The sequence below is a fragment of the Anomaloglossus baeobatrachus genome, chromosome 9, assembly GCF_048569485.1.
Source record: "Anomaloglossus baeobatrachus isolate aAnoBae1 chromosome 9, aAnoBae1.hap1, whole genome shotgun sequence".
Lineage (NCBI taxonomy): Eukaryota > Metazoa > Chordata > Amphibia > Anura > Aromobatidae > Anomaloglossus > Anomaloglossus baeobatrachus.
This window is the reverse complement of record NC_134361.1, coordinates 144,594,331-144,606,572: the sequence shown is the minus strand read 5'-3', so window position 1 is coordinate 144,606,572 and position 12,242 is coordinate 144,594,331. Positions and strand designations below refer to the sequence as shown.

The following is a 12,242-nucleotide window of genomic DNA, read 5'->3' as shown; positions in this document are numbered from 1 at the left end:
AGCTCCAAATAACATGGGTCTCCTCAGTCTGAGAATACCAGCTCCCAGCAGTGAGGCTTTATCTTGGCTGGGTATCATAATTGAGGGGGATCACACGTAGTTTTTATTTAATTTTACTATATGATGGACCCGCCCACCGGCAGCTATGATTGACTGCAGTCAGTCACCTCTCACTCAGCGTGGGAGTGAGTCTGACTGCAACCAATCATAGGCAGCGGGGGAAGCAGTGAATATGAAATGAGCCTAATGAGCAGGTGAAGTGAATATGAAATGAGCCTAATGAGCGACCGGCACTTTCAGAAGCAGGAGAGCCTGCAGGAGCAGTATAACAGCTGCACGGCGCCAGTGATCGGTGAGTATGACACATGGAGAAAAGTTGGTGACCTGCGTTTTTGTTGCCAAAAAATGCATCCAAAATGTAGTGCAAACGCAGAGCTAACATTTTGGTTGCGTTTTGACACACCTCATTAATTTCAATGGGTGTCAAAACGTGCCCAAATGCTACTTTTTTTTTTTTTATTAGGCAACAATTTTGACAAATATTTGTGAAACAAAACGCTGCCTAAAAAAAAGCAACATGCGAATGGAATATCTGATTTCTCATAGACTTTGCTGGGAAGGCAAAACACATGCATTTTGTCAGACAAAGTGCAGTTTAAAAGGCAACATGTGCACATGGCCTTAAACGAAATTTGGCCTTCCATGAAATGTCTCCTAGCACCAACATAGTTAGGTCTAGAAATATTTAGTACTGTTGCTTTGCAGCACTGGGGTCCTGGGTTCATATCTCACAACATCTGCAAGGAGTTTGTATTTTCTCCCCATGTTTGCATGGGTTTTCTCCAGGTTCCAGGAGGACACTTCAAAGACATACTGATAGGGAACTCAGATTGTGAGCCCCGATGGGGGAAGTGATGTGTGTAAAGTGCTCTAGAATTAATGGTGCTATATAAGTGAGTAAGATAAATTTATAGAAACCCTCCCCTGTGATACACATTGCTTACAATGGAGTCTGTGATAATATGCACAATAATCCAGACCGCATTACTACCTAAAAACACAACCTCTAGAAAGCCTACAGTGTCCAACCTAAGTCCATCCATACCTGTCTTCCCACCCCTCTATGCTCCAGCTGAAACACTGCAGAGAAATGTTAAGAAAATAAGCAGGATGCGCTAAAGCTTAAAGTATTTTTCATTATACAGTATATATCACACACTCTGGACTATTGTCAATTTGATTGTTGGATAGAATAACAGGTTCTCAGCAGTACGCTAATATATTTACATGGGACTGTGTGCAGCCCAGGAGGATGACTTTTCAGCTTGCTTAAGGCTATGTGCCCACGTTGCGTTTTTTCATGCGTTTCTGCAGCGTTTTGAACTCCAGCGTTTTAATGCCAAAATGCATGCATTTTGATTTTCAAGCAAAGTCTATGGGAAATGAGGCTTTCTTGTGCGCACAATGCTGTTAAAAACGCAGCGTATCAGTTGCAGAAAATTTGTCAAAATCTTTGCGTTTAAAGAAGCAGCATGTCAATTGTTTTTAGCATTTTGGCAGCGTTTTGCGAAGAGTCAATGAGAAGTTTCAAAACAGTCTACATCAAAATTCTAGCGTTTTACATGCTTTTCTTCAGCGCTCTATTGGGAGACCCAGACGATTGGGGTATAGCTACTGCCCTCTGGAGGCCACACAAAGCACCACACTAAAAGTGCAAGGCCCCTCCCCCTCTGGCTATACCCCCCCGTGGTATCACGGGTTCTCCAGTTTTAGCTTTGTGTGCGAAGGAGGTCAGACATTCCATGCATAGCTCCACAGATTTTAGTCAGCAGTAGCTGCTGACTGTTTCGGATGGAAGAAAAGAGGACACATATAGTGTCCCCAGCATGCTCCCTTCTCACCCCTGGATGGTGTTGTAAGGTTGAGGTACCTATTGCTGGTACAGGGCTGGAGCCTGACATGCTGTTTTCCTTCCACATCCCCTTGTAGGGCTCTGTGGAAGTGGGATCCTGCCGGCCTCTCAGCTCTGATGCCGGGCTCCATCCACAGACCCATTAGAACCTGATGGATTCGGAGCAGGAGTACGATCAGGGACAGGGCCCTGCATCTTACAGGTACTCTGTGTCCCCGGCAGGCACAGACACACTCCGGGCTGGCTGGGTGTTATAGTGCGCCGGGGACCGCAACGTGGAGTTGGTGTCCCTACAGATTACTGGGGGATTGTTTGTGTTTGGGAACGCAGCGCCGACCCCCTCTGGACCGGGCGGCGCTGCTGTGACTTGTGGTGCGCCGGGGATCCGCCGTCCGCGCTTTTACGGCGGCGGCGGTTATAACTTTAGTCCCCGGCTTTTTGGGCCTAGGACGCCGGCAGCTCCGTTTCGTTCCCGCCCCCACCCTGTCATTCAGGGTAGGGGAGAGACGCTGTTCGCAAGCAGCGACGAGGGCTGGAGCCTGATTTACATGCTCCAGCCCTCACACTATGCACAGAGGGAAGCAGGCTTCCCGCTCTTGGCCAGGAACGCCCAGGGCCCGCCCCCCTTCCTCTCTCGAGACGCCGGCAGCCATTACATGCATGCCTGGCTGGAGGAAGGACGCAAGGCTCTGGGAGACCTGGACTAGGGGCTATCTGGCGACCACACACCCGCTTTTTAAGCGGGCGGTAAGCGATTTTTCTGTGCTGGTCCCTCTAGTGCCTCACTGTGTATCAGTGTACTGGATACAGTTATATAGATATTGTATTTCTTGCACTGTGAGGTGCGCTTCTGGCTGCATATCCCAGATCGCTCTGTGGAAGCAGCAACATGTCATCCTCAAAACGCAAGGCGGCCAAGGCAAAAAGGGCTGTGTATACTGCGTGTGCTGCATGTGGGGCTAATCTACCAGCAGGCTCTGATGACCCCCATTGTGTGCAATGCTCCGACCCGGTGCTGCTTCGCCAGCTGGAGTCAGGAGAGGTGGCGACCCAGGCTGAGACGCTTGTAAGTTCTGCCCCGGTGACAGGGACGGACTTTGCAGTTTTTGCAGATAATATGTCTGTATCTATGGCAAAAATCCTTGAGACCTTGCAATCTATGCATGGGGCTCAGTCTCTGGGCACGGCGAGGCCTCTGTCCTCAGGTCCCCCTTACTTGGAATGTATCCAGCCCACAGGGGGGTCCCCGGCTTCACAGGCCGAGGATTATGACTCAGATGATGGCCCCAGCCACCCTAAGCGAGCTCGCTGGGAAAGACCCTCGACGTCTTCACACTGCTCAGGGTCTCAGCGCAATCAGTCTCCCTGTGATGTGTCTGATGAGAGTGATCAGGAATCCACTCCTGGAACCCCTCTCAACCTGGATACCCCGGATGGGGATGCCATGGTAGACGACCTTATCTCAGCCATCAATAGGCTGTTGGATATTTCTCCCCCAGCCCCTTCAGCAGAAGAGGCGGCTGCGGAGCAGGAAAAGTTTCGTTTCCTTTATCCCAAGCGTAAATTGAGTGCTTTGTTAGATCACTCTGACTTCAGAGAATCAATCCAGAAGCACGACGCTCACCCAGAAAGGCGTTTCTCTAAACGATCTAAAGATACGCGTTTCCCTTTCCCCCCTGAGGTGGTCAAGCGCTGGACACAGTGTCCAAAGGTAGACCCCCCGATTTCCAAACTTGCAGCTAGATCCATAGTTGCAGTGGAGGATGGCGCTTCACTTAAAGATGCCAATGACAGACAGATGGACCTTTGGTTAAAATCTGTCTATGAAGCTATAGGCGCGTCGTTTGCTCCGGCATTCGCAGCCGTATGGGCACTCCAGGCTATTTCAGCTGGCTTAGCAAAAGTGGATGCTATCATGCATCCAGCAGTGCCGCAAGTGGCGCACCTTACCACGCAGATGTCGGCGTTTGCGTCTTACGCTATCAATGCGGTCCTAGAATCTACCAGTCGCACCTCAATGGCGTCCGCCAATTCGGTTGTTTTGCGCAGAGCCTTGTGGTTAAAGGACTGGAAAGCAGATGCTGGTTCCAAAAAATGTTTAACCAGTTTGCCTTTGTCTAGAGAGAGACTGTTTGGCGAGCCATTGGCTGACATCATTAAACAGTCCAAGGGTAAAGACTCCTCTTTACCACAACCCAGAACACCCAAACCTCAGCAGAAAAAGTGGCAGCAGAGGTTTCAGTCCTTTCGAGGTTCGGGCAAGACACCATTTACCTCGTCCAAAGGGACTCAGAGGACGCAAAGAAACTCAGATTCGTGGCGGACTCACACACGCCCCAAGAAAGCAAATGGAGGTACCGCTTCCAAAGCGGCTACCTCATGACTTCCAGCCCCCCCCCTCCGCATCGCCGGTCGGGGGCAGGCTCTCCCGCTTTTCCGGCATTTGGATGTCACAGGTCAAAGACCGGTGGGTGACGGACATTTTGTCTCGCGGGTACAGAATCGAGTTCAATTCTCGTCCTCCAGCTCGGTTCTTCAGAACCTCCCCACGGCCAGACCGAGCAGATGCTCTGCTGCAGGCGGTGGATTCCCTAAAAGCGGAAGGAGTGGTTATCCCAGTCCCTCCTCAGGAACAAGGGCAAGGGTTTTACTCCAATCTCTTTGTGGTTCCAAAAAAGGACGGCTCGTTCCGTCCTGTTCTGGACCTAAAACGGCTCAACAAACATGTGCACGCCAGGAGGTTCCGGATGGAAACCCTCCGCTCTGTCATTGCCTCAATGTCCAGAGGAGACTTCCTTGCCTCAATAGACATCAAGGATGCTTATCTCCACGTGCCAATTGCTACAGAACATCAACGTTTTCTACGTTTTGTGATAGGAGACGACCATTTTCAGTTCGTAGCTCTTCCATTTGGTCTGGCGACAGCCCCACGGGTCTTCACCAAGGTCATGGCGGCGGTGGTAGCAGTCTTGCACTCTCAGGGTCACTCGGTGATTCCTTACCTAGACGACTTATTGGTCAAAGCTCCCTCTCAGGGGGCATGCCAACTCAGTCTGAATGCTACGCTGGAGACTCTACAGTCTTTCGGATGGATCATCAACTTTCCAAAGTCGATCCTATCACCGACTCAGTCACTAACGTATCTTGGCATGGAGTTTCATACTCTAGCAGCGATAGTGAAGCTTCCGCTGGACAAGCAGCGGTCACTACAGACAGGGGTGCAATCTCTCCTGCAGGGCCAGTTGCATCCCTTGCGGCGCCTCATGCATTTCCTAGGGAAGATGGTGGCAGCCATGGAAGCAGTTCCCTTTGCGCAGTTTCATCTGCGCCCACTTCAATGGGACATTCTCCGCCAATGGGACGGGAAGTCAACGTCCCTGGACAGGAAAGTCTCGCTTTCCCAGACGGCCAAAGACTCTCTACAATGGTGGCTCCTTCCCACATCATTGTCTCAGGGAAGATCCTTCCTGCCCCCATCCTGGGCAGTAGTCACGACAGATGCGAGTCTGTCAGGGTGGGGAGCAGTATTTCTCCACCACAGGGCTCAGGGGACGTGGACTCCGCAGGAGTCCACCCTTCAGATCAATGTTCTGGAGATCAGAGCAGTGTATCTTGCTCTACTGGCCTTCCAACAGTGGCTGGAAGGAAAGCAGATCCGAATCCAATCGGACAACTCCACAGCGGTGGCATACATCAACCACCAAGGAGGGACGCGCAGTCGGCAAGCCTTCCAAGAAGTCCGGCGCATTCTAATGTGGGTGGAGGACAGAGCATCCACCATATCCGCGGTTCACATCCCAGGCGTAGAAAACTGGGAAGCAGACTTCCTCAGTCGCCAGGGCATGGACGCAGGGGAATGGTCCCTTCACCCGGACGTGTTTCAGGAAATCTGTCGCCGCTGGGGAGTGCCGGACGTCGACCTAATGGCATCCCGGCACAACAACAAGGTCCCGGCATTCATGGCGAGGTCGCGCGATCAAAGAGCTCTGGCGGCAGACGCCTTGGTTCAAGATTGGTCGCAGTTTCAGCTCCCATACGTGTTTCCGCCTCTGGCGCTCTTGCCCAGAGTGCTACGCAAGATCAGATCCGAGTGCAGCCGCGTCATACTCGTCGCTCCAGACTGGCCGAGGAGGTCGTGGTATCCGGATCTGTGGCATCTCACGATCGGTCGACCGTGGTCACTGCCAGACCGACCAGACTTACTGTCCCAAGGGCCGTTTTTCCATCAGAATTCTGCGGCCCTGAACCTGACTGTGTGGCCATTGAGTCCTGGATCCTAGCATCTGCTGGATTATCTCAGGGAGTCATTGCCACAATGAGACAAGCTAGAAAGTCGAATTCGGCTAAGATCTACCACAGAACGTGGAAGATTTTCTTGTCCTGGTGCTCTGCTCAGGGAGTGTCTCCCTGGCCATTTGCATTGCCCAAGTTTCTTTCCTTCCTGCAATCGGGGTTAGAAAAGGGCTTGTCGCTCAGTTCCCTTAAAGGGCAAGTTTCGGCACTATCCGTGTTTTTTCAGAAGCGTCTAGCACGTCTTCCTAAGGTGCGCACGTTCCTGCAGGGGGTCTGTCATATTGTGCCCCCGTACAAGCGACCGTTAGATCCATGGGATCTGAACAGGGTACTAGTTGCTCTCCAGAAGCCGCCCTTCGAGCCTCTGAAGGAAGTTTCCTTTTCTCGGCTGTCGCAGAAAGTGGCGTTTCTTGTTGCAATCACATCGCTTCGGCGAGTGTCTGAGCTGGCAGCTCTGTCATCTAAGGCTCCCTTCCTGGTGTTCCACCAGGACAAGGTTGTGCTGCGCCCCATTCCGGAGTTTCTCCCTAAGGTCGTATCCTCTTTTCATCTTAATCAGGATATTTCCTTGCCTTCTTTTTGCCCTCATCCGGTTCACCGGTATGAAAAGGCCTTACGTTTGCTAGATCTGGTGAGAGCACTCAGAATCTACATTTCCCGCACGGCGCCCATACGCCGTGCCGATGCACTTTTCGTCCTTGTCGCTGGTCCGCGCAAGGGGTTGCAGGCTTCTAAAGCCACCCTGGCTCGATGGATCAAAGAACCAATTCTAGAGGCCTACCGTTCTGCGGGGCTTCCGGTTCCTTCGGGGCTAAAAGCCCACTCCACCAGAGCCGTGGGTGCGTCCTGGGCATTACGTCACCAGGCTTCGGCTCAACAGGTGTGCCAGGCAGCTACCTGGTCCAGTCTGCACACTTTCACCAAGCATTATCAGGTGCATACCTATGCTTCGGCGGATGCCAGCTTAGGTAGAAGAGTCCTGCAGGCGGCAGTGACACCCCCGTAGGGGAGGGCTGTTTTGCAGCTCTAACATGAGGTATTTATTTACCCACCCAGGGACAGCTTTTGGACGTCCCAATCGTCTGGGTCTCCCAATAGAGCGCTGAAGAAGAAGGGAATTTTGTTACTTACCGTAAATTCCTTTTCTTCTAGCTCTTATTGGGAGACCCAGCACCCGCCCTGTTGTCCTTCGGGATGTTTTTTTGTTGTTTGCGGGTACACATGTTGTTCATGTTGAACGGTTTTTCAGTTCTCCGATGTTATTCGGAGTTAATTTGTTTAAACCAGTTATTGGCTTCCTCCTTCTTGCTTTGGCACTAAAACTGGAGAACCCGTGATACCACGGGGGGGTATAGCCAGAGGGGGAGGGGCCTTGCACTTTTAGTGTGGTGCTTTGTGTGGCCTCCAGAGGGCAGTAGCTATACCCCAATCGTCTGGGTCTCCCAATAAGAGCTAGAAGAAAAGGAATTTACGGTAAGTAACAAAATTCCCTTCTTTTGATGCTGAAAGCATGCTTTTTTGACATAAGGGCATGATATGTCCCTTTACACACACACTCAGTCCGACAATTAAATTAAAGAAAATCAATAATTTAACGTTATTTTGTACATAAATATTAGAAAAGTTATTTTAATTAAATTAGCTTTTGTGTTTGATTTTAATCATATTTATCATTTTTTTCCTTTTTTTTCAGTGTTTGAATGTTTAAACTTTATTTAGTAGTGTATTTGTAATCAAAACGCATCTGACTTTAGGCAATGAAAAAGCATGTAAAACGTGCTAAAAACGCGGCCAAAACACGGTAAAAAACAGAAGCGTTTTTGTGGTCAAAACCAAATTTGACAGACAATTTCTGCCAGAGGATGCGTTTAGAACTGCAACTACCTCGACGTAAAGTGCGGACATAGCCTAAAAATCATCTAATTTGACAAACAAGCATTTTGGAAAACGTTCCAATGGACGATTATTGGTTTGCCTAAATAGGCTCTGAGGAAGCATTATTCCCCATATGATGGCATATGGAACAGTCCTATAATCCAAAGTTGATCATCTCAGCAAATAATCAGAGGCTGAATTTGAGCCTGTTCATTCCTATGGTGCTATATTACAGCTTGATAAAATGGCAGTGTGCATGAGCGTTAGGGTCAAGAACAAGCATTAGGATGTTTATCACCATAAATCAGTGAATGCAATTATTGCACAGCAAAATATACTGGCTCTTTTTAAGCAATAGGGAATATACTTAATTATTGTGTTTGTCCTTCCAGATTATCAGAGACAGAAAGAAAGAACCGTTCACTAGCATGTTACCATTGGCTTCTGCTAGCCACATCAATGCCGTCACCAAGAGCGATTGCCAGAGAGAAGCTCATCATTGCGGAGACCTGGCTTCTGATCCGGTGCTGGAGTGATGCCACATTTTTATTACCTTCTGCGATTTAAGGCACTATTTGATAATGACACATTGTAACTGATAAAATGCTATATAGTTTTCAGTCACCTCCTGCACCTTTAATAGTGCGTCATCTACTGAGACTTCTTATAAAAAGATATTTAATGTTAGCTTGGAATATAAGTAATGGCTTCCTACAATGTCTGATCTCATGTTATTAATGTATTGCCAAATAAAATACTTTTACCACTTTGTATGACATCCTATGAAAATGTATTTCACAATGAACACACTGGGAGGTAGGATATCACTTTTATGCCAATTGTCAATTATAACAATGAATTTGAAACACCTCTTATAAAATTCTCTGAAAAAGGCTTTTTCAATTGGTTAACAACTCTAAATCGTAATATAAAAAGCTAAAAATGATTAACAATAATTCAAATATAAACACTATCCACATTTAGGCACTTCTAGAAAGTGAGAATTGGAGTTTATAACTAAGCATGTATTTCCACTTATGCTTTACACCTAAAATGAAACGTCAAATGGCTGAATCTTGAAGGCAACCTGTCATATGAAAAAAAAAAATAAACCTGCAGACATGAAGTTAATCTGCAGGTTAATAGTATTCTGAATCTAACAAGGGCGCGCAACTAGAACCCCAGTGCCTGGAGGAAATTAACTTTATTCCTCCCAGCAGCTTTTGGCTTCCAGTCAGGGGGTGGTCCAGCGCAGGTTCAGTGTATAATGAGCAGTGGCTGTAACTGATTGACTGCTGGCTCTCCATTAGAGCTGCATCTTGGAACAGTCTGTTAGTCAGTGTGGGGATTGCAGTTAGATGACGCTCACTACAACCTGCGCTGGTACCACCCCTATCACTACAAGCCAGACGTCGCAAGGAGGAATTAAGAGTATTTTGGGTACATGCCATAAAATCCCTTTTTCAGAGCCTTCATTGGTGGATATAGAAGACCATGGGTGTATACTGCTGACACTAGGCAATAAAGTTAGCTTCTCCTCAACATGCTATGCCCACAGACTGGCACAAAGCTAATCAGTGAGAAATCGGTAGGAGAAGCAACAAAGCTGAGAACAGTTGAAAACAACTAAACTTTATACAAGGGCGGGTGCTGTCACCCACATGAAAGCTACAAGAAATGGATTTTACGTTGAGTACCTAAAATCCTCTTCACTTCATTGGGGGACACACAAGACCATGGGAATTCTAAAAGTAGTCCCAAGGGTGGGCTAAAAAAAAGAAGATTCTTGCATCAGCTCGAGGTCATGGCAAGCGCTCTCTGCAGGACTTTCCTACGAAGCAAGATTCTTTTGAAACGGGATGTAAAGAGCCGAAATCTGTCCCCTGAGAGAGCTAAGGGACAGACCAGAGACTAATGTCTGCAAAAAAAGACCGGCACGACTAAAGGGAGAAGGAGGACTGGGGGGGAAGATTTGGCTAGATTCGCAGCAGCAAGAAAAAAAAAAAAAAAAAAAACTTTCCAAGTTCAGTAATAAACACAAGAGGAGGGTTTTCTCTCTCGCATTGATCATTGTCTGGATGACCTGGTGTGAAAAATCTGTGTCTCTTAGGACTGCAGCTTCAAAAAGCGATGTCATTAAATAGACTGTGAATTTTGGTGGAAGAGGAGACCCTGGGACAAGGAGATCTGGACAGTCAAGAAGCTTCCATGGGATGTCCACGTGAAGGTTGATAACTGCATAACCACGCTCTCCTGGGTCAGTCTGGTGCCACGAGAATGACCAGTAGTCCTTCTGACTTGGTGATCTTGGCTACCTGTGGAGATCATGGGCAGAGACGACTGAAAATGGTATGGTAGATTGAATTGAGACCACGGGAGAACTAAGGCGTGTCGGAGCTGATTGCTACAGGGTCATAGGGTCACCCACAGGGAAAGGATGAAGGGGCAGTCCAGAGAGGACATAATCTTGTTTCAATGTGAGAAAAAGGAGATGGCAGTAGGGGGTGGCTGTGAAGCTGCGCAAAGGGAACGGCTTCTATTGCAGCAACAGTCTTGCCGAGCATGCTTATTAACCCCTTCAGCCCCCGGGCACTTTCCGTTTTTGCGTTTTTGTTTTTTGCTCCTTTTCTTCCAAGAGCCGTAACTTTTTTATATTTCTTTGTCGCTCCATTGGGAGACCCACACAATTGGGGTGTATAGGCTATGCCTCCGGAGGCCGCACAAAGTATTACACTAAAAGTGTAAAGCCCCTCCCCTTCTGCCTATACACCCCCCGTGCTCCCACGGGCTCCTCAGTTTTTTGCTTTGTGCGAAGGAGGCAGACATGCACGCATAGCTCCACAGATTAGTCAGCAGCAGCTGCTGACTATGTCGGATGGAAGAAAAGAGGGCCCTTAACAGGGCCCCCAGCATGCTCCCTTCTCACCCCACTCTTGTCGGCGGTGTTGTTAAGGTTGAGGTATCCATTGCGGGTACGGAGGCTGGAGCCCACATGCTGTTTTCCTTCCCCATCCCCCTTAGGGCTCTGGGTGAAGTGGGATCCTAATCGGTCTCCAGGCACTGAGACCGTGCTCCATCCACAGCTCCTGACGACTCTGCTGGATAGGAGCCGAGTATCGTTCAGAGACATGGCCCTGCTACTTTGAGGTACTCTGTGTCCCCGTGGGGACTGCGCACAGCGACACTCCAGCATTGCTGGGTGTGCTAGTGCACCGGGGACCGCGGCGCTGACCGCGTTTGTGCCATTACACACTGCAGCATCGCTGAGTGTGTTAGTGTATGGGGACTACCGCGCTGACCGCCGCTGCCATTGTTATCACTGCGGCGCGGCTGGGACTGTTAGTGCGCCGGGGACGTCCGCGCAGACCGCGCTTATACGGCGGCCGCGCTTATAACTCGAGTCCCCGGCTTTTGGGCCTAGTCTCTTTTTCTTCCCGCCCCCAGGCCTGCCAGTCAGGGGAAGGGCGGGACGCTGTACAGCACGGCAGCACTGAGGGCTGGAGCATGCTTTGCATACTCCACCCCCCTCACTGTGCACAGTGGGGCACCAGTTCCCGCACTTTCTGGGTCACGCCCACGGCTCCCTCCTCTCCTCAGGACGCCGGCAGCCATTCCTGTCAGCTCCTCGGACGCTGCAGAGGGGAGACAAGCTCTGGGGGACCCAGGCAGGGATTCTGGTGGCCACACAACCGCTTTAAGCGGGCGGTAAGCAGCACCTGAGGTGCTGGCCCCACTTGTGCAGAAGTGTAATTATAGATTATATGTTTACAGGCTATACTTTACACTGTATGGTGCACAGTTGATTTCTGGCTATATACCCTGTTGTGTTGCTCAAAGGAGACAACAGCATGGCGCCCACAAGAAGCAGGGGTGCCAAAACACAGGCTTACTATGCTGCCTGCGCCGCATGTACAACCTCGCTACCGGCAGGTTCCACTGACCCTCATTGTGTGCACTGCTCGGCCCCTGTGGCACTTACTCAGCCGGAGCCTCTGCTAAGGGGGGCCCAGGGGGAACAACCAGCTAACACTGTCCAGGTGACAGGGACGGAGTTTGCAGTTTTTACTGACAGACTTTCTGAGACTATGGCTAAGATTCTAGAAGCTTTGCAGTCCAGACCGGTATCTCAGACCATGGGCACTGTGGAATCACTGCCCCCTGG

The 12,242-nt window shown here is 49.6% G+C and overlaps 1 protein-coding gene across 2 annotated transcripts in view; it reads left to right on the top strand.

The window, feature by feature from the left end:
• Nucleotides 1–8,849, top strand: part of PDZD11 (PDZ domain containing 11) — a 99,992-nt gene extending 91,143 nt beyond the window's left edge. For both annotated transcript variants that reach the window (XM_075324005.1, XM_075324004.1), the window contains one exon: nucleotides 8,473–8,849. In XM_075324005.1, coding sequence (XP_075180120.1) covers nucleotides 8,473–8,507 — 35 coding nt within the window. In that variant the 3' untranslated portion in view covers nucleotides 8,508–8,849. The remainder of the gene's footprint in view (nucleotides 1–8,472) is intronic.
• Nucleotides 8,850–12,242: the final 3,393 nt, after the last annotated feature.